We start from the raw sequence: 27,666 nt of genomic DNA, 5'->3' as shown, positions 1-27,666 counted from the left end.
CAAACTGCTCTTTAAAAAGTCATTAACGATAGGTAGACATTTTTTCAAGGTTTTTCTTGACGGGTCGCTTCCCAAATATCTACTGATTGGTGCATCACAACTACCTTGAAGTTTGATTATCGATATTCACATATGAAAACCCTTTGTTTCTTAAATAATAATAATAATGATGACATTTGTTAAGGGCTTACTATGTACCAAGCACTGTTCTAAGCACAAGGTAAGCAGGTTGTCCCACATAGGGCTCACAGTCTTAGTACCCATTTTACAGGTGAGGTAACTGAGGCCCAGAGAAGTGAAGTGACTTGCCCAAAGTCACCCAGCTGACAAGTAGCGGAGCTGACATTAGAACTCACGACCTCTGGCTCCCAAGCCCGGGCTCTTTCCACTAAGCTACGCAGCCTCTCTGAGCAATCCACTCTTTTATGTTTCACCTCTTAATATTTTGCCATTTCTATTCACTGCCCTAATTCAGCCTGATGCCCCGCACAAAAAAAAAAATAATTACCTCACCCTGAGTGCATAATTTTCTCACATTGCCAAGTAAAAAAAAATTAGCCTGTACATCAACAGCAAGCTTCTTTGAATTTTCCTGAAGTGTCAGTAGGAAGTCCTTTCCTCACTTCCTACCAGTTTCTCCACTTCGACTTCCCTTATATCTATTTTATTGGTTTTTAAGACCCTGTATTGTACAGTTCAGGCATCACAGCACCATGAAAAAGCCAACTCACCCGAGTAAAAGGCTAGGTAAATCTCTCCCCTTCTCCTGATTCCCATGTCTCCACATCCAGAGGGTTGGGTCCGAATGAGGATTGGCTTAATCAGTTGTGGCCCAGAAAAGTTGGGCCAAGTCAGGGGTTACCCCCAATGGGAAGAATCCCGTGGGGCCAGAGCAATCTGAGGGCCACCAAGGCATTCTGGAATTGGCAGCCTTTTTGGTAGGGAATGCATCCCTCGGGCTCAAGTTTTCACTTAAATTACCTCCCTGCTTTCTGCCACCAGGTACCTTCCTCTCACAAACTCCCATCTTCTCATCCAGGTCTCCTCTCTGTCCAACCTTCCCTCAGAGACACCTCACCATACACATATACCTCCATCCACATGTACACAGCAACATTTACCATAACCAAACCCTGATGGTGCAGAGAGCTTAAGCATATGAAGCAGGTGACAAGAGAAAACACCCATTTTCCCGGTGTGATAAGCTACATTTGTTGAGCATTGAGGAAACTGGGACAGTTAGACTCCTTGAAAATATTCTGTACTTCCTTTTTATTTACAGTACCTTAAGGACAACAGTCAACAAAACATTAATTTCAGTAAAACGGAAAAAAGAAAAACGGATAATACAACCAGGCACAACAAATTTTCTCTCAAATGGTAAGCAAATTACTACCCTAAAGTATTTAGTTGGACAACGTACTCATTTATACTTGGGGTAATTCAACTTTATTATTCTTTGAAGTAGAGATAATCCATCAAAAAGATAAGTTTGAATTTTAGACCCTGGTCCAAAGCAGTGAAATTAGCTTGCACAGGGCTTCTATCTCTTCTAAAATAAACTCTGAGGGTTTGGGGGGTTTGGGTGGGGGGTGAAGGGACAGGGAAAGGGGGAAGAGAATGAGGACTTTTCTCAGTTGAAAACATTAACTCAGGCTTGTTTACTCAAGCCAGGAATTCAAGGGGAGATCAAAAGGCCTTTTTTCACCCAAGGAGTCCTAAAGAGGGAAAGAGATGAGGGAACTCAAGCACAGAGAAGTTAAATAACTTCCACAAGGTTACACAGCAGACAAGTAGCGGAACTGGGATGAGAACTGGGATTAGGAGCAGCATGGCACTGTGGATTTTAGACTGTGAGCCCACTGCTGGGTAGGGACTGTCTCTATATGTTACCAACTTGTACTTCCCAAGCGCTTAGTACAGTGCTCTGCACACAGTAAGCGCTCAATAAATACGATTGATGAGGATGATGATGGATAGAGTACGGGCCTGGGAGCCAAAAGGTTCTAATGCCGGCTCCGCCACTTGTCTGCTCTGTGACTTTGGAAAGTCGCTAACTTCTGTGTGCCTTAGCTACCTCATTTGTAAAATGGGAATTGAGACTATGAGCCCCATGTGGGACAGGGACTGCATCCGACCCGATTTGCCTGTATCCAGCCCCGCGCTTAGTACGGTGCCTGGCACATAATAAGTGCATAACCAATACCCTAATTATTATTATTATTACTGTTATTAACAACAACCCAAGTGCTCTGACTCCTAGGCCGGTGCTCTTTCTACCAGTGATCTTCCTTCCTAGTGATCTATTGTATTGTTGTCTCCCAAAGGCTTAGTACACTTCTCTGCATAAAGTAAGTGCTCAATAAAAGTGACTGACTGACAAATATTTATGATATTCTAGGCACCATTTTACAAATTTGCTCTGCAAACAGGAAGCACCGTTAAGGCCAAAATGTGACAGGTGCTTGCCTGCGCCCATATAAATGGATAGAGAAGCAGCGTGGCTCAGTGGAAAGAGCCCGGGCTTTGGAGTCAGAGGTCATGGGTTCGAATCCCAACTCCACCACATGTCTGCTGTGTGATCTTGGGCAAGTCACTTAACTTCTCTGGGCCTCAGTGACCTCATCTGTAAAATGGGGATTAAGACTGTGAGCCCCACGTGGGAAAACCTGATCGCCCTGTATCCTCCCCAGCGCTTAGAACAGTGCTTTGCACATAGTAAGCACTTAACAAATGCCAATTATTATTATTATTATTGTTATCACAGAAAACATTTTGTATGATACTAAGAACAAACTAGGCTTGACTTTGCAATCTGCTTAGAAAGGAGAAAAAATGGGCATTAGACCTCACCTTACAGAACCTTCTGCATCATTTGGTACATAGAGGGTCACGGGGAAAGACGCTGGACTTGAAGATTTCATGGTGGCCATTGCCCGAAGAGCTTCTGTTTCACTGCGAGGTGAAGAAACCTTCATGCATCCTAAGTATGTCAGTTTGTTAAATAAAACACTGTGTTCCTCTGGGGGTTCATTGGGAGAAGGCATTCGGGGCGCAGAAATTTCTTTAAAAAATAATAATTAAAAACCACATACATCATCATCAATTTTATTCTTGCCTGGGGTTGAAAAACAACAACAAAGGATGAACTTAAGAAAATAAGCTGTCAACAGATCTCAATTCTTCCTAATATTTGCTCTAGATTCTGATCCAGAATTATGAAATTTATCCTTTTCACGTTGGCAAAGCCCTTTTATAGGAATATTCCTACTCTGTTCAAATAAAAAACGCAAAGTAAACACTCAAATCACTCCAGCTAAATTAATACTTTTAAGTGTGGAGCAGTCAGCCAGCACCAGAAATTCTGAAATTGTCCTACAAGTTTAATAATAGCTTACTGAAGTGGAAATTAGTTAAGAGGTTTAGTTGCCTACGGGATTCCTGGCGGCAATACATTTATAACTAAGGTTAACACTCTCGTGAAATCAACTCCACTGGAGTAAAAGGTTTCTTTTTAAACCCTCACTCGAAAAAAATATGTTAATGAAAAGTAACCCAATTGGTTGTCCTTCTTCCTTTGTTCTACTTCAGTGAGCGGAAACAAAGACATTTGCTGACTTTGTAGCTGATATGAAATTTGAAGGAAACTTGAATTTTTTTTTTATTTGGGTTTTTTTGGTCCCCTGGTCCTGTTCGGGTTCTATTAATCCCAGCCTATAGAACAATTAGTGACTGGCCCAAGGTCACAAGGCAGACCGGTGGTGGAGCCGGAATTTGAACTCAGGTCCTCTTACTCCCAGGCCTGTGTTCCAACCACTAGGCCACGCTGAAATGTCCAAAGGTCAAAGATCCAAGTGCAGAGATGATGCAGGAGGGGGAGGGAGCCGGGGGCGGGGTGGGAGGGATTAATTGGGCAATAAGCACTCAATAAATACCACTGATGGATTGTCCCCAGGAGGCCGGTGGCAGAGCTGGGATTAAAATTATGGATGTCTAATTTCCCAGTCCCGAGCTTTTCCCAATGGGCTCTGCTGCCCCCGCCTTAGGTCAGCTGGTCAAGAAGAGATGATGGCCTCTTTGTTCCCAACGGTCATGGAATTTTGAGACTATTCTTCACCATGTCTTTACAGTGAGGCAGAGGAAGGAGATGGAACATCCTTAGTGGAAGAAATTAGGAAATGGACTGCTATTTGTTTTTTAAATGGTATTTGTAGAAAGGCTTAAGTGCTGGGGTAATAATAATAAAAATACCCAAGGTGTCGCACGTGCCACAGCCGTGGCAGACAAAGACAGGATGGATACAGGTCCTTTAGAAATAGCCAAGGGCGCAACACGTGGAGGTTGCAGGGGGTCCCTCGAATTCGCCTAAAGTTTAAAGGAACTTTGATAGAAGAGGTTTGAAAAGTAGGTGAAGAAATCTCTGATATTATCAGCGGTGGAAATACACTGCAAGTCTTTCTGAGCAACTGGAAAAATAGGCTTCTCCAGAGAGATTTTGAAACCTAGATGATAAGCACATCATGTTTAACTTTAATGGGGAATATTTGAATGAATGAAATACTGGAAGGGCAAAAGAGAGAAAAATAAGGATAAGGACTTTCAAAATTTAAAAGGTAATAAAATAAGCAGATATCACTAGAAGAACTATAAAGACTGATTCTACCTTGAGTTCTTAGAAACTGGGGTTCAAGGGAAGGCGCTTTACTAAACTTTCAAGAAACTCAAAGGAGAGAATCTTTTCTTCCCAAAAAACAGGTGCTTCATCACCTAATGGACTTAGAAATTCAACACACCTCTAGTCTTTATAACAACATTTATTTCATGTGTACCAGAATTCTACTTCAGATGGAGAAATACGCATGAACTGTTGCCGATGGCCTTTCTTTACACATGTTCCTTTTTGAGCACTATGCCAGCTTCTTTTCCAAAGACCTCCACATAATTAACAAAACCTAATAAGGTCTAATTTCCCAAAAAAGTATTATGATATGAGAACACAAGTCATAAGAGAAACAGAAAACACCCTAAACCTGGAGGGGAAGCCTTCCAAGAGCCTACAATGTTTTTTCCCATTCCCCGGGAGTTCTACAATGGTCCAAATTCTGGGTTCCACTTCTACACTGGTCTCAACTCCGGCATCCGGCCCAAGCTGCGTCCTACTAAAAGAGATTGTTCCCCACTTTGAAGGACCAGTTGGGCCTGCTAGCACCCTCCTGCACCTCTGAGGCATGGCATTTATTCATCCACTTACCCATCTTTCCAGGTTTCTTTTCCTAGCTATAAATCTCACCATGTCTCTCTCTCCCTTATTATTATTATTGTATTTGTTTAGTGCTTACTGTGTAGCAGTACTGCTCTAAGTGCTGGGGTAGATACGAGTTAATCGGGCTGGAAGCAGTCCCTGTTCCACATGAGGCTCACAGTCAGAATAAGAGGGGTAATGGGTATTTAATCTCCATTTTACAGTTGAGGAAAGTGAAGCACAAAGACATGACTTGCCTAAGGTCTGGCAGAACTGCGGTTAGAACACAGGCCTTCGGACTCTCAGGCCTGTGCTCTTTCCACTAGGCCATTCGGCTTTTCTTTGGTTGGAAGCTCCCTTCTGGTGAAGGCCATATCCTCTAACTCCACTGTATTCTCCCAAACACTTAGTACATTGCCCTGCAAACAGCAGGCACTCAACAATTGGCACGGCTGCATTCAGGTGATGTGCTAGACCCACGCAGCTGCTCTTTGTGAGCTGCAAGGATTTTACTGTGCATTCTTTCCCAGCACTTAATACAGTGCTTTGCATACAGTCCAAACTTATTAAATACTATTACTAGGAATATGACTGCTGTCTCAGGAAGTACCTGGTGCCTTTCCTTCATGCACCATTTTTTCACGCATGCCACCAAGTCCTTTTGGGAGTGATTGCTCTACCAGTCAGGGCAGGTGAGGTGAGAATTTTAAACTCAGATTTCTTTCCAACCTCCAAACTAAAATTTCCCCCTCCTCAGCTTTCCTCATTTTTCTTTTATGTTCTTTAACTAGTTGAAAGAGTACCTGTATTGGAAGGGTCCAATATTAACTGGAGAGAAGGCTTATTTTTCGGGGTGGTTGTGATCTCTCTGGATGACTCTCTGGATGGCTCACTGATATTGCTGCGGTCGAGTGCACTATTGCTTTGGCCTTTCTCCGAATCCCTCAAAATCTCTTCCATGGCCTTTTCTAGCTGCTCATCGCCATTTGAAACTATCTGCAGTAAAAAAAAATAAAATAAAAGTCACAGGGCATTTCAAAACAATCTGCTTTTGCATTATATTCTTCTAGTTAAGCGAAACTATTTAAAATGAAGGAAAATCTTCAAGTGATTACTGATTGTTTAGGGTATTTCTATTTTAGCAACAATCACATTACAAGAAATACAGTTCTATCAGAAATACAAAAATGTTACGTGGTTCAAAAAAAAAAGTACCAAAGTCTGTGTATAGTTGTGTAACACTATGCTCTGAGCCCCTTCCTTCCTCTCCCCCTCGTCCCCCTCTCCATCCCCCCATCTTACCTCCCTCCCTTCCCCACAGCACCTGTATATATGTATATATGTTTGTACATTTTTTTTTACTCTATTTATTTATTTATTTATTTATTTAATTTATTTGTACATATCTATTCTATTTATTTTATTTTGTTAGTATGTTTGGTTTTGTTCTCTGTCTCCCCCTTTTAGACTGTGAGCCCACTGTTGGGTAGGGACTGTCTCTATATGTTGCCAATTTGTACTTCCCAAGCGCAAATGGAAATGGAAGTGGAAATTAGACCTTTTTTCATCATCATCATCATCATCAATCGTATTTATTGAGTGCTTACTATGTGCAGAGCACTGTACTAAGCGCTTGGGAAGTACAATTTCCACTGCAAAAACTGACAAAATGCAATACTGAACCAGACCAGTGTTTCACCCAGGCAGTGTTCATTCATTCATTTAATCGGATTTATTGAGCACTTACTGTGTGCAGAGCACCCTATTAAGGGCTTGGGAGAGTACAATATAACAATAAGCAGACACATTCCCTGCCCACAATGAGTTTACAGTCTAGAGGAGCTTTCTCACTCTGAAAAGATGAAAGAAAGTTCAAAAGAATCGTGAAATGACTGCTGTCCTTGGTATCCATCTTCCTGGCTTTGGATGTTCTATTTAGCACTTGTACCTCTTCCTCTAAAACCCAACTTTCTTGCCGATTACCCACTACAAACCTCTATTCTATGAATTTACTCAATCTGTACATGAACCTACCGATACTTTTGGCCACAACATCATCTTACAGTACAAATTCCATATGCTTGCCACTCAGTGGGTGAAAAATCATTTCTTTGGAACCTAGAATCTTCAAACTTCAATGAGTTCCAACTCCTATTATGGTGGGTTTTGGTAAACAAGTCTACTTTTGTCCTATCCAAGCCCATTATGTTTAATAAACACTGATCCAAGTCCAATGTCAGTCCTTCCATCAGAAGTTCTCCACTCCATCATTTGACTGACCTTCTCATAAGCATATCTATTTCAACTTATATCTTGGAGAGATTTTTGAAAACTTTTCCACTTGAGATACAAATCACATGTTCCCAAGAAACTACCTTTTGCCCTTCCAGAGATCATGCCCTCCAGTACTGCCTCATCCTCCTAAATTCTTCAGATGCTAATACCCACCTGAAAGCAAAACAGCCCCAAATGATCTCTCAAGTAAGTGAACTGAGCAGTGTCAGCACCCTGATTAGTGTAATACCACTACTACTGCCTTGCTTCTGAGGGCCCAAGAACTTACTTTTCATTCTCATTTTTACATGTGTTTGTTTTCAGGCTGCCCTTATTTAGACATCTGGGCACCTGGGCTGGGTTCCTTTTTCATTTTCATTATTTTAAATACCACAGGAAAACAAAAAAGCAACTATTTCCAGATGTCCAGGCGATCAACAAAAATCATAGTACCCAAAATCTACCCATTTATGTTTAGAAAAGGGAAAGGTACCTTCAGTTGAGGCTTTTCATCATCTTTCACAGACGTGTCATCTGCCTGCTGAGGAACCAAAACGAATTCTTCATTGTTGAGGATCGCCACAGAATCCGATGACACACCAACCTTCTGTAATGAAGTTCTGACCTCCATTTCGGGCCTGACAACTTCTCTTGCTACATCCACCTAGTAAAAACTGCAGGGAAATTACCTAGTCAGCTCTAAAACATGAATCGTGTTTCTAAAAATCAACAATTGTACAATCTTTGTAGAACAAAGCCAAAATGGCCCACATCAGTTTCCAACAAGATTACTATACATTCCATCAACTGCTTAATACTGTCCCTCAAAGTATAGCTGGATGCACCCAGACCCTTTTGGGGGGCGGGGGAGGGAACAAATAAAAAAGTAGCCTCAAATTTCTAAAATCAATCAATTGTATTTACTGAGCGCTTACTGTGTGCAGAGCACTGTACTAAGCACTTGGGAAGTACAAGTTGGCAACATATAGAGACAGTCCCTACCCAACAGTGGGCTCACAGTCTAGAAGGGGGAGACAGAGAACAAAACCAAACATATTAACAAAATAAAATAAATAGAATAGATATGTACAAGTAAAATAAATAAATAAATAAATAAATAAATAAATGAGTGGATGAATGAATAAATAAATAAATAAATAAATAGAAATAAATAAATAAATAGACTCATCCAAACCTAAATTTAACAGGATGAAAGGCAATTTATTACAGTATCTTGAAGTTTCTCCAAAAATATAGCCGCTCACCTTCTTTACCCAAAATTACAGTACAATTTACAAAAGTACAGTGAGAAAAAGGTTAAAAAATACATATTTATGGAAGGAATTTTATTAACTGGATTTCTGCTGGATATTTCAGATAGATCTCTTCAAGCACCACGGTTGTGCTGCAAAATCATCTTTTGGGGTTGACAAAGATTTCTACTTGCTGTTAACTGGTATTCAAATAACTCAGTACAAACACCGAAGGCCTTGTGTCAGCTCCAGACACTATCACTTTCAGATGCCAAAGTGTCTGAGATATCCTACTGCAGTCATGTTGCAGACTACATTTAAGCAATATTTTATACTTGTTCCCATGAAATGTTCAATATTTTTGCTCTATTCCATCACCCATGGGACTCAAATTCAGCAGCATCTTAACCATGTGGAAAGATACTTCAGAATATAATAAATGAACCGTAGTCTCCAAATGTAGCCATCTTTGGGTAGACATCCATTGAACTGAAATTTAAATAAAGCATATACTGTTCTGTCACTCTGTTAAAGATGTAGAGAGAAAATAATCACAATCCATAATGAAAGAATAAAAATGGTTCCAAAACACTCAAAATGTTTTGACTTCTGATTCTTTTTTAGAGATAGTTAAATTCCCTTCCAAGAGCCTCTCACCTAGGACAGCAGCTGACAAACTCGACATTCCAAAGTCATGGCTTCAAAGCCAAGAACTCAACTGACAGAATATTATCATCCCTGCACTGGGATTGAAATCACACTTCAGTTCATCTTAGAAAATCATATGCTAATGATTTGACAGCTTAAAGATCTGACAGGGCTTTGTAAGTGCTAACTTCACCATCTGTGATTTCAAATAGCATTCTAATCCAAGCACAATTTAGGCTTTTAGCATTGTTGAAAACCTTGGAAGTGACAGACAATAGGTCGGTTTCAAGAAAAGTCAGTTTGTTGACAGAATGTTTCTGTAACTAAATATAAAAAACTCAGATTAACGCTTGTTTCTCAGCTCTACTCTAATCCTTTGAATTCCTCCCTTTGAATTGCTCCTCAGTAAAAAATGAGCCAATATTTGGAATGCTCAGTGGTAATGGTGAAGTAACATTTCACTAGAATGACAAGTTTAAATTATTTCAAATCTAATTTTCTAGGAGCAGCTCAAACATGTTCAGAAAGGTTTAAACTGGCAGCCAAATATTCCCCTCCACAATAACCACACAAATTCAAATGTATAAGATCCTAGGATACAATTAGTTGCCTTCTTTAGCCAAATGAGGTCAGCCTGATTCTTGTTTTTAGTTTACACTGGTATATTTGCATCTCTTCAGCTTCTGAGTGGCTCTAAAAATAAAACAGCCTAAAAATAAACGTGCGAAGCGAAGTTTGAATTGTCTCTGAGTGTACAGCTAAGAGAAAGAGTTTGGAAGGACTACAGAAGCATTATCACCAAGTGGGAAAAGTGAACCCACTTAACAAGGTCCCTGAATCCAATACCAGTGGTTCTCTTCCCACTAAAAGAAAGCAACAGTTTCAAACTAGCAAAGGAAAAAATAGATTCCTTTGCTTTCCAAATATATTTCTCTGGGAAAGAGAAACCTGAGCGAGTGATTCAGAACGGCAGTTGGCAACCAGGCTCCCTGTGGTTTTTCAGAGCCTGAGCCGGAATTGAGAAAATGAATGGTTGCCCCCCAGCTCACTGGCCAAGCCTCACTCAAACCTGTGGCTTGAGCGAAGGGGCATTTCAACGCAACAGCAGCTGAGCCTCTAGCCTCACCCCAGAAGAAAAGCTCACGATGGGGTCCAGCTTCAGAGCCAACTCAGCATACAGACCCAACCCCAACACCCACGTTCACTGCCTGGCCGGTTAGGCTCTTCTGCTCCCACAGACTTGGGGACAGGATGCCTTGATCCAGGATCATAACGGTTCGGAAATTCCCAGTGGGACTACAACCAGCCTAGATTTCGCTGCCTTTCAAGATCCGCACAACCAATACTAGCCCCCTCCTCATGGAACTGCAGAAATGGATCCTGTCTTCTCGGCTCTGAAACTGATAGAGAGGGATAGAGGAAATAAAACGTGGGGCCTGCTGGCTGTCAGAAATGGTCCTGGAAAAATGAAACCAGTAGTGATTGGTAACGGTGACCGTAGCAATGTGTGTTCACGAACAGAACTGCTCAGTAGGTTAAACATGAATAAGGAAATCACTGCTGAATATGTGGAAATTAAATATTCAGTTTTAAAGTTTGGAACCGTCTTTTGTTACATAAAATTATGTCAGTAAAAAAGTTCGCAAGTCAGTCAGGAGGCCTTCCCAGACTGAGCCCCCTCCTTCCTCTCTCCCTCCTCCCCCTCTCCATCCCCCCGGCCTTACCTCCTTCCCTTCCCCACAGCACCTGTATATATGTTTGTACGTATTTATTACTCTATTTATTTATTTATTTTACTTGTACATTTTTATTCTACTTATTTTATTTTGTTAATATGTTTTGTTTTGTTCTCTGTCTCCCCCTTCTAGACTGTGAGCCCACTGTTGGGTAGGGACCATCTCTCTGTGTTGCCAACTTGTACTTCCCAAGCGCTTAGTACAGTGCTCTGCACACAGTAAGCGCTCAATAAATACGATTGAATGAATGAATGAATGACTACTGATAAGGGCAAGAGTCGGATGGTTTGAGGAGCTTGAGAAGCTTCTCAGCTTCTGTCCGCCGCATCAAAATCAGCTCTGAGTGGCCTCTTGGCTATGCAGAACCAGTCAGAGCGGACCCTTGCTTGCTCTGAGCAATCAAGAAGCCACGCCAAGCCTGTTGCCACTAATGGGGCTCACACCAGCCCACCTGGGCCCGGCCCACCAAGATTTTCCAGAAGACCAGTCCACTTCTGCCCTGAGGACATGCTGGCAATGGAAATGTCCGAGCAAAGCTAGAGTTATGACTGCCAGCCTGCAAAGCGGGCCCACTCACAGATCTATTGAGACCATTAAGAGGGCTGAAGTGAAAGGATAATAACTGTGGTATTTTTTGAACGCTTACTATACACCAAGCACCGTTCTAAGTGCTGAAGTAGGATCCAGGTCAATCAGGTCCCACATAGGGCTCATAGGGTAAGCAGGAAGCAGAACTAGTCCTGAATCCCCATTTTGCCGATGAGTGAAATGAGGGAATTGAGGTGCAGAGAAGTAAAGTGACTTGCCAAGGTCACACTAAGTGGAGGAGCTGAATTAGAAACCAAGTCCTTCTGATTCCTAGGCCCATGCTCCATCCATTAGGGTATGAACTCCAACGATGGTTTTTTGAGAAACAGCTGGAAGAGACATGAGTTCTCTTTTCACCGCTTCTTCGCATTTAATTTTTTACTGCACTTCCCTCTGGTGGTGTTCTGAAATTCATATGGCCTATATATGGACAGGAAATGGGGAAGACAGAATAGCTGTTCCACATCAAAAGTATTTATAATTTTGTACAAACGAAAAAGTCAGTGAACTTTGTGGGTTGTAAGTGAAAAGGAAGTCACAGGAGTTATATGAAGTCATCTAACTTGCAAGTACAGGCAGTCAAATCAGGGAAAAAAAAATCAACACATGACTCAGTAAAGTCATTGAGATTGGGAAATTTTAGGAGTTCCTCTTCCAAGAAGGCTTCCCTGATGAATCCTCAATGCTCCAGGGTCCTATCAAACCAACCACATCTGTATGTGAAAACTTGAAAACCAACCTCACGCTTATTTTACAGCCTTGTGCAATTATTTATCCAACTTTTCCATCCTGACATACTCATGCTATGATCTATCACTCTCTTGGACTTCCACCTCCTCCCTCTACCTATGAATAATTTATGTCTACCTGTCTCCCACATTAGATTGTAAGCCTCCTATGGGGCAGGGACTGTAGCTTTAGCTTCTCTTGTACTCTCCCAAATGCTGAGTACACAATAGTCTCTCAAAACCATTGATTGAATTTAAAAATGAAGGGGCCATGACACTTTCACTGCTAAATCCTGCCGGTTCTTCTGATGCAATATCTCCCCTAGTATATTCAGCGCTTAGAACAGTGCTCTGCACATAGTAAGCGCTTAATAAATGCCATTATTATTATTATTATATTCTCTACTGTACTCCCACAAGCGCTGAGTAGACTGTTCTGTATACAGTAAGCATTCAGCTACTACTGACTGATTCAAGGCCTGCCTAAAATTTCATCTACTCCAGCAACTTTTCCCTGATTAATTTCCAGCTCCCCAAGTCATCGGCCATCTATAATGCTTTGGATTTATTTATATCCATGTTCAGAACTTTTATTTGTATATATATATAGACATATATATATGCATACATGCTTATTCAACTTTATACATATATATTTTCATTATTCTAATTTGCCAAAATGTTTATATCTGCCTCTTCCTGCTAGAGAAGCAGCATGGCCTAGTGGAAAGAGCTCGGGCCCAGGAGTCCGTGGGCCTGGATTCTAATCCCTGCTCCACCATGTACCTGCTGTGTGACGTTGGACAAGTCACATAACTTCTCTGTGCCTCAGCTCTCTCATCTTCAAAATGGGGATTCAGTACCTGTTTTCCCTCCTACTTCATCATCATCATCATCATCAATCATATTTATTGAGCGCTTACTGTGTGCAGAGCACTGTACTAAGCGCTTGGGAAGTACAAGTTGGCAACATATACAGATAGTCCCTACCCAACTGTGGGCTCACAGTCTAAAAGGGGGAGACAGAGAACAAAACCAAACATACTAACAAAATAAAATAAACAGAATAGAATCCTACTTAAACTGAGAGTCCTATGTGGGTCCTGACTGTCTTATATCTACTCCAGTGCTTAGTACTACGCCTAGCAAACAGTAGCGCTTAACAAAAATACTCCCTGTCCCTGGTACAAAGTAATCTTTTGAGGGGCAGGGAACAGGTCTCTTCTTCATTTTATTGCCCAAGCACTTAATACAATGCCCTGCACACAGAGTTGTGCACATAAACTCTGTTGATGCAGAGAGTGAATGAGGGACATTCAATAGGAGCCTAAAATAACAGACCACATACACATTCATTTATTCATTCAATCATTTATTGAGCGCTTACTGCGTGCAGAGCACTGTACTAAGCGCTTGGGAAGTACAGGTCAGCAACTTATAGAGACGGTCCCTACCCAACAACGGGCTCACAGTCTAAAAGGGGGAGACGGACAACAAAACAAAACACGTAGACAGGTGTCAAAATCGTCAGAACAAATAGAATTAAAGCTATGTGCACATCACCAACAAAATAAATAGAATAGTAAATAGGTACAAGTAAAATAGAGTAATAAATCTGTACAGACATAGACATGTGAGCCCACTGTTGGGTAGGGACTGTCTCTATATGTTGCAAATTTGTACTTCCCAAGCGCTTAGTACAATGCTCTGCACACAGTAAGCGCTTAATACTATTGATGATGATGATGATGTGCTGTGGGGAGGGGGAGGAGGTAGGGCAGGGGGGTGGGGAGGAGGAGAGGAAAAGGGGGCTCAGTCTGGGAAGGCCTCCTGGAGGAGGTGAGCTCTCACACTATATGGCTAACAGAATCATCTACCAGGACACTCTTCTAGCTAAACGGACTACAAGCTTCTTTCAAAGTGCCCGAGTCAAGATCCAATAACTTTAACGCTTACGAATGTGCTCACACCTTATATGCACAACACGCAGGTGATTACGGGATATTTATAGAGGCCGTACAACACTATGAACTGATACTAAGCCTGAAGAATAATAAGGTTATATACCAACCACACCCAGAAACCCTTTTAGACAGCTGAAGGTTTTCAACAGCAACACAGTCAGCCTTCGAGTGACAGCTGGGTGGCTTAAAACCCTACAGTCAGAGGTCTGTCTGAAAGTTGGCTAGGGAATGGCTACGGAACAAAGAGGGAAAACTAGGTGTCCCAAGAAGCAAAGGAGCTGAATGGTTACATTTCCTAGCTACCGCTGGGGCTTTCTAGGAGTTGCCTTCATGCCCAGGGCTCTGTGGAGGAGCTGAGCCCTCGTAAGAAGTCGCAAAAACTCCAAAATCTCTCTGTTTCTGCTTGCTTTGGACTCTCTGTTAGGCGAAGCTTTGCCTGCAATCTGATCTAGATTAGTAGAACAGACCAGGAACCTGAGGTCTGACTTTGGGAATTTATGACCTCAGCCTTTTTCCAAACACAAGACTTGAAGGCTCCACACCTCTCTTACCACTCTTGAATGCCCTTTGTCTAGCCCCAAAATCCCGGTTTGGCGAGGGAGAAAGGGCAAGTTCTTCCTCGCAGATCGCTCAACCCCAAATCAAACCTCTCCCTGGGGACCCTGACCAAGTTTGGAGATGACAGGACAATCAGTGTCACACCCCAAACTAAGTGACCCCAAAGTTGCTGAAGGAGGAAGAGAAAGCAGAGGAGGAAAAGGGGGAGAAGGAAGAAAAGGAGGAGGAAGAGAAAGAGGAGGAGAAGGAAAAGGAGAAGTGTCAGTGCTATCTAGTCTTCTACGTGGCTGTGAATCCAGAACCTATTACAGAAGGCATAACCTGCTTTTTTCTGGAGAACTTTCAGCGTCACCTGAGAGTCACAGTGAGAAGCAGCATCACGTAGTGGATAGAGCACAGGCCTGAGAGTCAGAAGGTCATGGGTTCTAATCCTTCTCTGTCCCTTGTGTGCTGTGTGACCTCGGGCAAATCACTTCACTTCTCTGTGCCTCAGTTACCTCATCTGTAAAATGGGGATTGAGACTGTGAGCTCTACATGGAACAGGGACTGTATCCAACCCAATATGCTTGTATCCACCGCAGCGCTGCAGTACAGTGCCTGGCACACAGTAAGTGCTTACCAAACACCATAATTATCATTATACTCAACTTTGAATAGCAAGGCAAGAACACGGTCAATTCACCAGCATCCAGAAACACTGTTTCACTGGGGGTCCAGGGAGCCATGATGGACAGCAAGAGAGCCATCCACCTGCTGTATGGTGAAATGAAGTCAGGTTTACAAAACCAGGAAAAGCAAGGCAAATCTTCTAAGGACACGGTGAAACAGCAACAGGCCAACTTGACAGGAGGAAAATCAGGAAGGGATTACTTTCCGTGAGCAGAAGCTACCCATTAGTGCAAAAAGTACTTATTACAATTGCCTGCCTGACCATAATAATAAAGATGGCATTTGTTAATCATGTCCTGCTTGGCCCTTAAAAGCCAATTAAACCGCAATCAACTCAGCTATCTACCTGACAATCTAGGAGACTGTGCTTCTGTGACCTTACCAATCTCTCAACGAGGTTTTAACATAGCCCTGTCATCACTACAAGGGCCTTCAAATGATCCTGTACGTAGAACCATGACATAAATTCCTCTTAAAGTGAAATAACATTTACTATAGTATTTCAGCTAGCAATACACACCCTCAAATCCTTTTTCCTCAGCTATTTTTTCCTGTAGCTTAGTACATCAACTTGGAAAAAAAATTATAAAATGTAAAGCATGAAAATCAATCGTATTCATTGAGCACTTACTGCATGCAGATCACTGTACTAAGCGCTTGGGAGAGTATAACGGGGTTGATAGACATGTCCCTTCCCACAGCAAACACAGTCTGGAGGACAAACTTTCAGTCTAGAGGACACAATGAAAGCTGAAAACTATACACCTTTAGTGAGGACTGACAATTGCTGTCATTTTTTTTCTATCTCTTCTACTTTAACTAAAGGCAATTCTATTCAAAACCAAAGTGGGCTAAAATTATGTGGACTGAATACTCATCTGTTGACTGAGAAATCAAAGATTGTTAGTGTATCATTCAGAGTTGCATAAAATTGGCACAGGTTTACAAGTTAGCTCTGTGCCCAGCAGGTGTAGGCTTTGTATCAAGGGAAAAAAGGGCATCCATCCAACTTAATCAGAACACTGTCAAGGTAACTAAGCTCAATATTCATGCCGCCCCAGTTTCAACAGAGTGAAAAATGGTTTCGCTCCAGTTTAAGTTCCCGCCATTATTTGTATATGTTTTTGTGATTTTAGAGTTACTGCGTTTGAAAAGCAGCATGGCTTAGTAGAACAGGACTGGGAGTCGAGACCCCTCCATACATGCTTAGAACAGTGCCTAACACAGAGTAAGCACTTAAATACCGTAATTATTATCAACATCATCATCTGGAAGTTAGGAGTCTTGACAAGCACACGAAGCAGTGCCAGAACTGTTAAGTTCTATGGCTGAGGTCTTCCTTACCAAGGGGCTTTGTAAGAATGCCCGAATTACAATAGAAATGAATGAACGTGAAAACAACGAGGAAGCACCCGCAGACAGAACCTACGAGATGGTTTGTGGTAATTACACTTTCTCTGTGGAGTCACCCAAACTGAAATTTTACCACCCCCCACGACAGAATGTGAGATACTTTCAGTGACAACATAATAAAATATGCTCTACCATTACTTGAATTATCACGTGACACCCCAAAGTGTATTTTCCCAACTAATCCAGCACCTGGACAAAGCAGAGCTTGAACAAAAGACGGCTGAGGATCTAGTATAAAAGAGACAAAACCTTTCGGCCCCCGACTTTAAAACAAACCACATTCGGAATGGTTTCCTCTGCTAATTACCCAATTCCATCGGTAAGCACCATCCTTTCTCTTTTGCCTGGAAATGTGACCTCCTAATCAGGTCGTGACTCTTTTCAGATATGGGGCAGGTGGTGGCAGATGAATGCCAGGGCTGACACTAGCAAGCAAAGTAGGCCAAGCGCATCACACTTGCCAACCCATGGTTTAAGGGATCAGCTGCACCTGATGCATCATTCAGACTCAGACAATACACTTACCTACTTGTCCGTAATTTAACTTAATAATCACAGTAGTAACAGTAATAATAGAGGGATTTGTTAAGCACTTAACATTTGCCAAGCTCTCTACTTAGCGCTGAGGTAAATGCAAGATGATCAGGTCAGATGCCATCCCTGTCCCACATGGGATGCTTAGTCTAAAGGGAAGGGAAACCAGGCACTTAATCCTTATTTCACAGATGAGGAAACTGAGGCACAAAGAAGTGACTTGCCCAAGGTCACAGAGTAGGCAAGAGGCAGCGTCAGGAATAGAACCCAGGTCCCAGGCCCATGCTCCTCCCACCTAACTTCTCTGTATAATATAGCATATTTCATCGCTCTCCCCCTTCTCGACTGTGAGCCCGCTGTTGGGTAGGGACCGTCTCTATATGTTGCCGACTTGTACTTCCCAAGCGCTTAGTACAGTGCTCTGCACACAGTAAGCGCTCAATAAATATGACTGAATGAATGAATCCTCTTCGAAAATACTGTAACTATAATATTCACACAGGGTTTCGCAACTAAAGCTTCGTACAAGATTATGTAATGGATTCCAACGTGTTGACATAAGTAGCCATACAGAGAAAACTCTTGCTGAGTTGAATTTCTGAACTGGATGCTGAGTCACTAGATCACAGGGACAAGAAAATAATTTAAAGTAGAAATTGCTGCAACTATTGGCCTGTAAACTAATATCATATAATTTGTTGCTCCCTTAGGGCAACCGTAATCCAAAACTCCTTTATTTTCAGAGACCATTAGGTCTCAGTTGCCGAAGACCACAACTTAGTCTATTTGTCTTCAATGTTTTTCTACTGAAGACACTGTCTAAACTGTTCTATAAAACAATTTCTTCACAGTAATTTAAACTAAAAAAAGCAAGGGGGCCCAACATTCTGGTGCCTTTTTTTACTAGTATCTGTTACGTGCTTCTTATGCGTCAGGCACTGGGGTAGATGCAAATTAATGAGGCTGGACACAGTCCCTGTCCCACACGGGGCTCTCTCAGTCTTAATCCCCATTTTACAGATGAGGTAACTGAGGCACAGAGCAGTTAAGTGATTTGCCCGAGGTTACAGAACAGACAAGTGGTGGAGCTGGAATTAGAACCCAGGTCCTTCTGACGTAAAAAGCACATCCGAATGGCAGCTGCTGCCCTGCCCCGCCTTACCTCCTTCCCTTCCCCACAGCACATGCATATATGTTTGTACATATTTATTCCTCTTTTATTTATTTTACTTGTACCTATTCTATTTATTTATTTTATTTTATTAATATGTTTTGTTTTGTTCTCTGTCTCCCCCTTCTAGACTGTGAGCCCACTGTTGGGTAGGGACCGTCTCTATATGTTGCCAACTTGTAATTCCCAAGCGCTTAGTACAGTGCTCTGCACACAGTAAGCGCTCAATAAATACGATTGAATGAATGAATGAATGACAGTGGCCAGGATGTTTTGAGCCTGACAGTTCCTAGCATGTACCCACTCTGTACCCACTGAGTCAAAGACCACCCCACCGGCTACTACCCACGCACTCTTGCTAGCCAAGATTCTGGTTCCAGTCCAGGAATTGCATACTGGGTGTTGATGTGAAATACGGAGGAAGTGGAAATCCTAAACCTCCCCACTTCCCGAGTAGATCTAGACCCTTTAGGGAAATCCTGGGACTAATCTGGTCTCTGAGGGCCCCTCCAGTGTGGTCACGTGGAGTCAGGATTCTTGGGTTCTGCTGTCGGTTCTGTCATTTGCCTGCTGTTGACCTTGGGCAAGACACTTAACTTCTCTGTACCTCAGTTGCCTCATCTGTAAATTACGGATATCTGCTCACTTTCTCCCGCTTACACCCTGAGCCCTGCTGCCAGTGTCTACTCTGCTTGTATTATACCTAACCCAGAGCTTAGTACAGTGCTGGGCACACAGTAAGCACTTACTAAAATCAATGATATTGAGCACTGACATGAGCAGAGCACTGTACTAAGCTTTTGGAAGAGTACAATACAACAGAGCAGGTATACATGTTGCTTGCCCACACTGAGCTTGGTCTAAAATGGACTTGGGATCATTGATTGAGCTTATTAATCTTACACTTAATACAATTGCTATTATTAGGCAATTTTGCAGGGCAGCTCTAGGTTGGAACTACCCTAGACTTCAATCGTATATATTGAGTGCTTACTGTGTGCACAGCACTGGACTAAGCACTTGAGAGAGTAATTATTAATAGAGTACAACAGTTCATTCATTGAATCACACTGCTTGAGCACCGGGTGCAAAGCACTGTACTAAGCGCTTAGTAGCCATATTCCCTGCCCACAACAAGCTCACAGTCTAAAAGGACATGCAGGTTGGGAGTAGCCAGGAACCTGATATATATCTATACTGATCTAACCACTTCATTTATTTTTCCATCACCTCTCGATAATAACCAAGAATATACTAAACTTATGAGCAGCCCCCACCTCTACTGTGAGAAAGGGCCTCAGATATGTCCAATGAAACCAAGTTTGGTGAGCTAAGCAGAAAAATACACTCGCTTTGTCGTATTCCCAATCTTTATTTCTATCCCTGTTCTCTTGAGGCAAAATGACCTCAATTCAGTGAGGAAGCCAACCCAACTAATCATCCAGGCCATCCCCTGAGGCCAGTGGCAGATGGTTACCTACAATTTCTGCTTTCTCCAAAGGAACTGCCTGGGCAAGGAAATTTCCACCACTTCCCTTGAGATTTTTCCATAATTTATCAGTTCTCACTGTCAATTCATTTTTCTTGAAACGCCACTGAATTTCCTTTTTCCCAGGAATTCCTGCGCCTCCATCCATGTTTCCATGGCAGTATAGTTAGATCATCACCGTTTTGTCTTCGAGCTCAACCCCATGGCAAGAAAAGGCTTTTCAACTGTTAGGGCATGTAACTAACAGTTCCTTCATGGTGGCTCTTCTTATACCCTGTAGGTGGAAGCTCAGAAAAAAAAAAAGGGCAATAATGTGGTTTTCCCCTAATGCGGTTTACTTCATCTTTGGTAAAATTTTGAAATAGAAAACCCCAAATAAAAATAAATTCAAAAGTCATATCAAGAGAAAGAAAGGAAATGAGAATTATCTTTCCCCAAGAGGGAAGCTGACAATACAAAGACACAGAAGTATAATGCCCAGAAGCAGCCATAATTATTGAGCACAAACTGCAAACTTATATTAGTCTTGACCCTGCATAAAGCAAATTTTGTATTTTACAACTCCAAAAGGTCTTTCCACATATTAACCTTCAACTTTAACGTTCAAGCACTTAGTACATTGCTCTTCACATAGTAAGTGCTCAATAAATACCACTGATGACGATGAACTTTAAATTTGAGAACACTGCCCTATCTATTCCCTAAACCAGGGTTTGTTCATTCATTCGTTCATTCAATCAATCGTATTTACTGAGCGATTACTGTGTGCAAAGCACTGTACTAAGCAATTGGGAGGGTACAATATAATAATGAACAGATACATTCCCTGACCACAGCAAACTTACAGTCTAGAGATGTGTGAAAAATTACCCTTTGTCAGCTTTACCACTTTCTTTGGGCTGTTAGTACTTTTCCTAGTTTATCTACTTCTCCCAATGACTACATCAATTTTACTTAAAAGAGGGAACACTTCCCTCCATCATTCAATGATCTCTACTCTGCAATGATTTTTAATCAAACTATTCTACCTCTCCATAAATTTAAGTATTAGAAAATGTATTCCATTATATTATTCACTAGATAAAAATGAAAATACATGAACAAAATTAATATTTCGTATTTCCAGTGGGATACTGATTAAACTGAACTCTGCCCTCACAGGTGAGTCTACTTTTGTGAGCAAGAGACACTATTTTGTGTGTGTGCATGCATGCCCGAATGTTATCATATACCCCCGGCCCACATCATCCCCCTGGCCTGGCATGCCCTCCCTCCGCACATCCGCCAAGCTAGCTCTCTTCCTCCCTTCAAAGCCCTACTCAGAGCTCACCTCCTCCAGGAGGCCTTCCCAGACTGAGCCCCCTCCTTCCTCTCCCCCTTCTTCCCCTCCCCATCCCCCCCACCTTACCTCCTTCCCCTCCCCACAGCACCTGTATATATGTATAGATGTTTGTATGTATTTATTACTCTATTTTATTTGTACATATTTATTCCATTTATTTTATTTTGTTAATATGTTTTGTTTTGTTGTCTGTCTCCCCCTTCTAGACTGTGAGCCCACTGTTGGGTAGGGACCGTCTCTATATGTTGCCCACTTGTACTTCCCAAGCACTTAGTACAGTGCTCTGCACACAGTAAGCACTCAATAAATACGATTGAATGAATGAATGAATAAGCATAAATAAAAGTGTTTTTGAGTAAAGATTTTAAAATCAGGATCTGTTGACAAAGGCTCAAAAGAAATGATGCTTCTCTACCTGTCCTTTCAGCATAAGATTTAAACTACAAATAATCACAGTCACCTCTGAGGCAAGTTTCATCTTTGACACCTACTTGCTATTTCACATAAAATGGTTGCGGATTTCTGATAAAATGTAGGCATTTCACAGGCAATAAAATCAAAATAAAATCTGACAGCTGTCTTACCAGAGTCATGGGATTAAAAACAAATGAAGACAATTTAGCATGAAACAAAAGATGCAACAGGGAAAGGAGAGTCTTTCCACTGCACAGAAATCACATTTTGTAATCTTATGAAAGCACACTTTGCAGCAATGTAACACGGGTGCCAAAAATTCCAAACACACGGGAGGATTTTTGAGACTGGTGCAAAGCAGTCAAAGATATGATAACTATTGAAAAGAGCATGATTTTTATAAATCAAAATGCAGATCTCTTAAAGCAAAAAAATTTCAGTTCCCTGAGCAAATTCTCCAAATCATTTTTGAGTTGGAAAGGGGAATTTATAATAAAAGCGCCTTGCCAAAAAATAGCATTATTAACAGAATAGAGCCAATTAATCAATCATTAGTATTTATTGAGCGCTTTTTAGTTGTTGGAGGGGAATGTGTCTATCACCTCTGCTGCACTTTACTTTCCCAAGCACTTGGTACAATGATCTGCACACAGTAAGTGCTCAATACACTGACTGACAGGTAAATAACCCACTCCTAATTACACTGAACTCCCACTTTCTGGACAACATGCAAAGCTGCAAAGATAGCCCAGGCGCAGTGTCAATTAAAAATAACTCTCACTCATTACTGGCAGCTGCTACATGTGTTGGGCAGCTTCACTCTCTCCTTGGCTCGCCTTATTCCAAAAGCAAGATATGGGACTGACTTTAACAGAACTAGAGACAATCTATCGCGCTTACTGTGTGCAGAGCACTGTACTAAGCACTTGGGAGAGTTCAATACAACAGACACATCCCCTCGCCAGAATGAGCTTACAGTCTAGATGGGGAGACAGACATTAATATAAAGAAATTATGGATGTGTACATTAAGTTCCGTGGGGTTGAGGGGATGGTGAATAAAGGGAGGAAATCAGGGTGATGCAGAAGGGAGCGAGAGAAAAGGAAATGATGGGTTAGTCAGGGAACGCTTCTTGGAGAAGATATGCCTTCAGTAAGGCTTTGAAGGTGAAGAGAATAAACTGTCAGATATGAGGGAGGGCATTCCAGGCTGGAGGCAGGATGTGGGTGAGAGGTTGGCAGTGAGATAAGATGAGATGGAGGTACAGAGAGCAGGTTGGCTTTAGAGGAGCAAAGTGTGCAGGCTGGATTGCAGCAGAAGAGTGAGGTGAGGTTGACCTTGGATTACCAAGGGAAGACATGATTGCTTCTTAGAGGTTCACCCACTGTTCCTAACTCACCCATACCTCAACATGCGGAAACAGTGTCCAGATGCCAAGTAGCATCCCCATTTTCCTGCTAAAAACCCATGAAGGTCCACTCATCCCTGACTTTATCCAAACTCCTCTGAAACCTGCTGATATTTTTAGCGTCCACAACTTCCCGTGTAACCAATTCCACATGTCTACCAGCTGCTGTGTGAAAAAGTGCTTCCTTCTCTTAGTTTTGAACCGACCACTGTCATACATGTTGCCGATTTGTACTTCCCAAGTGCTTAGTACTCTGTGCTCTGCACAGAGTAAGCGCCCAATAAATACGATTGAATGAATGAATGAATCCTGTTGCGGGATTTACAAGACAGGCCTGTCCACAAACTTCCTGATTTTGTATACTTCAGTCAGGTTCTCTCCCCACTTCACTCTCCTCCAGCTCAGCCCAGGCGGTTTCTCCAAAAAAATGTGACAATACTAAACCAAACACTTTTGGTCTACAGGAGGCAGGCAACAACCTTCAACAAATTAGCAACTTTCATTTTCCTTGGGGCCAGAAAGCCACACATTGATCAAACTGATCACAAATGAAATCATCTCAAATTCTTATTCTGGGATTCTCCGTGTGTAGCGACTATGTCTGATTAGATTATCTTTTATTTACCTGAATGTTTTGGCATAAAGTCCTTAATAAAACCTACTATTGTTACAAATTAGTTAAATGACCTTTTGAACTGAAAAATGATTTAAATCAATTAAAACATCAAGATCCTTTGCACCTTAACTCTGTTAGTACTGTTTACTACTATTTACACTTTGAGGATAAGATCACTATCCGACTGGCTAATTAAGTTTTTGTAATGATTGATGCTCCTCAGAAATAGGTTTGAATAAGAACAAAATAGGTAGATATCTGTGTATATCTCTAATTTATATATGTATGCATGTATATTAATGCCTATCTCCCCCTCTAGACTGTGAGTTTGTTGTGGGCGGGGAATGTATCTGTTGTACTGTACTCTCCCAAGCGCTTTGTAGAGTGCTTTGCACACAGTAAGTGCTCAATAAATGCGACTGAATGAATGTGAGGATAAGTAAAACTGATGACCCAGGCTCTTAAAAGTTACTACTGATCTATTTGGATAGAATGAATTTTATCACTATTACCTTCTCAAGGTAAAATTTAAAATTAAACTAAAAAAGATGCCTTTGCTTGAGGATTTGTAGATAAAAATTAAACGGATATTTTACTACTTGAGGTATCATTAGAAGTGACCCATCCCTTGAAAAAGGAAGAGGGAAATTACAATGCAGTGCTTGATGAGACTCCTGAAGATGTTGAAATGTGGCAAGAATTCCTGGAAATAAGCATGTCCATTGTGTGCATAAGTCCCTGAATTTCAGGCTACCTTCTGCTTCCTCAATCATTCTTCCTATTCCATTTTCAGGCATGACCTCCACTCCAACTTAGCTGAGACTCAAACACCACCCTCCCTCTCACCCCTCAGATTGGGACCTGATCCTTATTCACGCTGCACAGACAGGTCATTTTTTGTTTGGCACAAGGTTGCCAGGTCAGCAAGGGGGCTTTCCAAGCTTGTTCCAAAGCTGATGTTGAAAGAGAGTGTTGTCAGACTCTGTTCCCAGCTTGGGATGCAGCTTCAGTCCCTCACCATTAAACAGATCTGAAGGGGATTTAAGAGGAAAAAGACTTTAGCTTTTTTTCCTGCTTAAACAGGAAAATGGCTTCACCACCTGCCCTTAAAATTTTACAGGCTTTCAGATTAATAAAGCTTTCAACACATTATACTTCCTCAACTAAAGGATTTACTCCCTGACCAACTACCACTCAACAGTCAGTGGTGTTCACTGAGTGCTTACTGTGTGCACATCACTCTTCTAAACAGATGGGAAATTACGATATCAAGTGGTAGACAATCCCTACCCACGAGGGACGTAGAGTATAGAGGAGGAAACAGTCACTAAAATTGAGGCAGGGGAAATGGCAAAGTATAAGGAAATGTACATAAATGCAGTGGAGCTGAGGGTGGGGTGAGTATCAAAGGGCTTAGGGGGACAGATTCAAGTGTATAAGTGATGCAGAAGGGAGGTGAATGGGGGGAAATGAAGGTTTAGTCATAGAAGGTTTTAGAGGAGATGAGATTCTAGGTGGGTTTTGAGGGTGGTGATTGTCACAGTTGAATTGGGAAGGAGTTCCAGGCCAGAGGGAGGATGTAGGAAAGGGGTCGGTGGGGAGACAGACGAGATCAAGAGGAGTCAGTAGGTTGGCGTTAGAAGATCAAATTGTGTGGGCTGGGCTGTAGCAGGAGATCGATGAAGAAAAGCAGGAGAGGCTGTTAACTGAGTGCCTTAAAGCCAAGGCTAAGGAGTTTCTGTCTGATGCAGAGGTGGATGAGCAACCAGTAGAGGTTTTTGAGGAGTGGGGAGTCATGGACTGAATGTAATCTGTGCAGCAGCGTCAAGTACAGACTGGAGAAGACAGGGAGAGACAGGAAGCGGGGAGGTCAGCGATGAGGCTGATGCAGTAGTCAAGGCGGGTTACGTGCTTGGATCAGCGTGGTAGCAGTCCGGATGGAGAGAGAAAGGCGCGTTCCAGAGCTCTTGCAACAGAACTGTGACAGACCGAACATGCGGGTAGACTGAGTGAGATGAGATGAGTCAAGGATAATGCCAAGGTTATGGGTTTGTGAGACAGAAGATGGGAGTGGTGGTGATGGTCAAGAGAAATATGGAGGTGCTCGGCCATATATTTTCCAGTGTGTCTGCGTCCTCACGCCTTCCTGATTATGAGGCTCTCTGGGTCAGGAACCATGTCTCGTACAACATCTCCGGGCCTTTTCTCCGATATTTACTAAAGTGCTCTTCAAACAGTAGGAAGAAATAGAAATGTTGTTAATTTAAGCATACAGGGAGGAAATGAAGGAGAGGTTAGATTAGATTAGTTCTAACACTCTCCTTTATATTCAGAAGCAGGACAGACAAGATTCTGGTGAAAATAGAGAGGCTATTAGTGAAGTATCTTTGAAAACAGATATGGGGTTTGGAATGGATTATGAAATGCACAGATGGCATAAAATTGCGATTTCAAAACCTTTTTAAACAATGAGATACTTGATTGACAGGGAGACTCATACATTGGCTAAAGACATGAAAACAAAAGGTCCTGCTTCACACCAGATAATAATACCAGAATTTTGGTGGCAAGAAAACAGTGGAAAGGGGGCACATTCAGAAAAATGGCTGAAATTGAATACCACCTCATTCCTGGAGCCATTGCAGGAATTTTGGCCTTGGGGAGGAGGCCCCAGCCCAGCCTAGAGGTCCAAAGGGCTTCTGGGTCCTCCACTATGTGATCCTGATCCCCAGAAGAAAGTGGAAAGGCCTTCAACTCAACCCAACCGTCCAATGCCCTCCAAATCCCAACCACCTCAAAACCAGACCTCTCGGGCTAGATCTGGACCAAAACCGATCCCCTCAGTCTTACCTCCATTCAGTGCCGCTCCACTCTACGGTAAGCTCAAAACTGGCTCCAGTCTCTGGAAGTAAGTGCCCAACTGCTTGGGATATTCCAGAATGACTTCTTCTAGGCCAAGCCACCTCTTTCTAAAGCAACACTTCCCTTTTACAGAGTTGAAAAATCACAGTCTCTAGGCGTGCCACATTAAAAAGACCAAATATTGGCTTACATGGACCAACTGTCGATTACCAAAGTATTCCTGCCTTCATTCAACACAGAGTCCCTTTTGTTCAATACTAATCACGGAAAGAAGATGAAAAAAGCAGTAACATACAAGGGCAAAACTAACCAAAGAACAATGCTGCTTATACTCATTATGAACACTTTAAAGTCTGTTCTGTGCTCAAAGCCTAATTCATAAAAATAATAACAATACTAATGTTTTTGTTAAGTGCTTACTATATGACAAGCACTATACTAAGCGCTGGGGTAAAAATAATAATAATAAAGATGGTATTTGTTAACTGCTTAACAAGTGCCAAGCACTGTTCTAAGCACTGGGGTAGATACAAGGTAATCAGATTGTCCCACATGGGTCTCAGTCTTAATCCCCATTTTCCAGATGAGGACCTGAGGCACAGAGAAGTTAAGTGGCTTGCCCAAGGTCACACAGCAGACAAATGGCAGAGCCGGGCCTAGAATCCACATCCTCTGACTCCCAAGCCCGGGCTTTGCCACTAAGCCATGCTGCTTCTAGACAGACAAAAGCAAGGGTAGATACAAGATACTCAGATC

At 42.0% G+C, this 27,666-nt stretch overlaps 1 protein-coding gene across 2 annotated transcripts in view; it reads right to left on the bottom strand.

The window, feature by feature from the left end:
* RABGAP1L (RAB GTPase activating protein 1 like) overlaps positions 1 to 27,666 on the bottom strand; it is a 430,548-nt gene that overhangs the window by 370,153 nt on the left and 32,729 nt on the right. For both annotated transcript variants that reach the window (XM_038757620.1, XM_038757621.1), the window contains exons 2-4: positions 8,010 to 8,190; positions 6,046 to 6,238; positions 2,854 to 3,064 (exon numbers count right to left, since the gene is read on the bottom strand). In XM_038757620.1, coding sequence (XP_038613548.1) covers positions 2,854 to 3,064; positions 6,046 to 6,238; positions 8,010 to 8,147 — 542 coding nt within the window. In that variant the 5' untranslated portion in view covers positions 8,148 to 8,190. The remainder of the gene's footprint in view (positions 1 to 2,853; positions 3,065 to 6,045; positions 6,239 to 8,009; positions 8,191 to 27,666) is intronic.

Source organism: Tachyglossus aculeatus, chromosome 16 (assembly GCF_015852505.1).
Source record: "Tachyglossus aculeatus isolate mTacAcu1 chromosome 16, mTacAcu1.pri, whole genome shotgun sequence".
NCBI lineage: Eukaryota > Metazoa > Chordata > Mammalia > Monotremata > Tachyglossidae > Tachyglossus > Tachyglossus aculeatus.
This window is presented reverse-complemented; position numbering and strand designations above follow the sequence as displayed.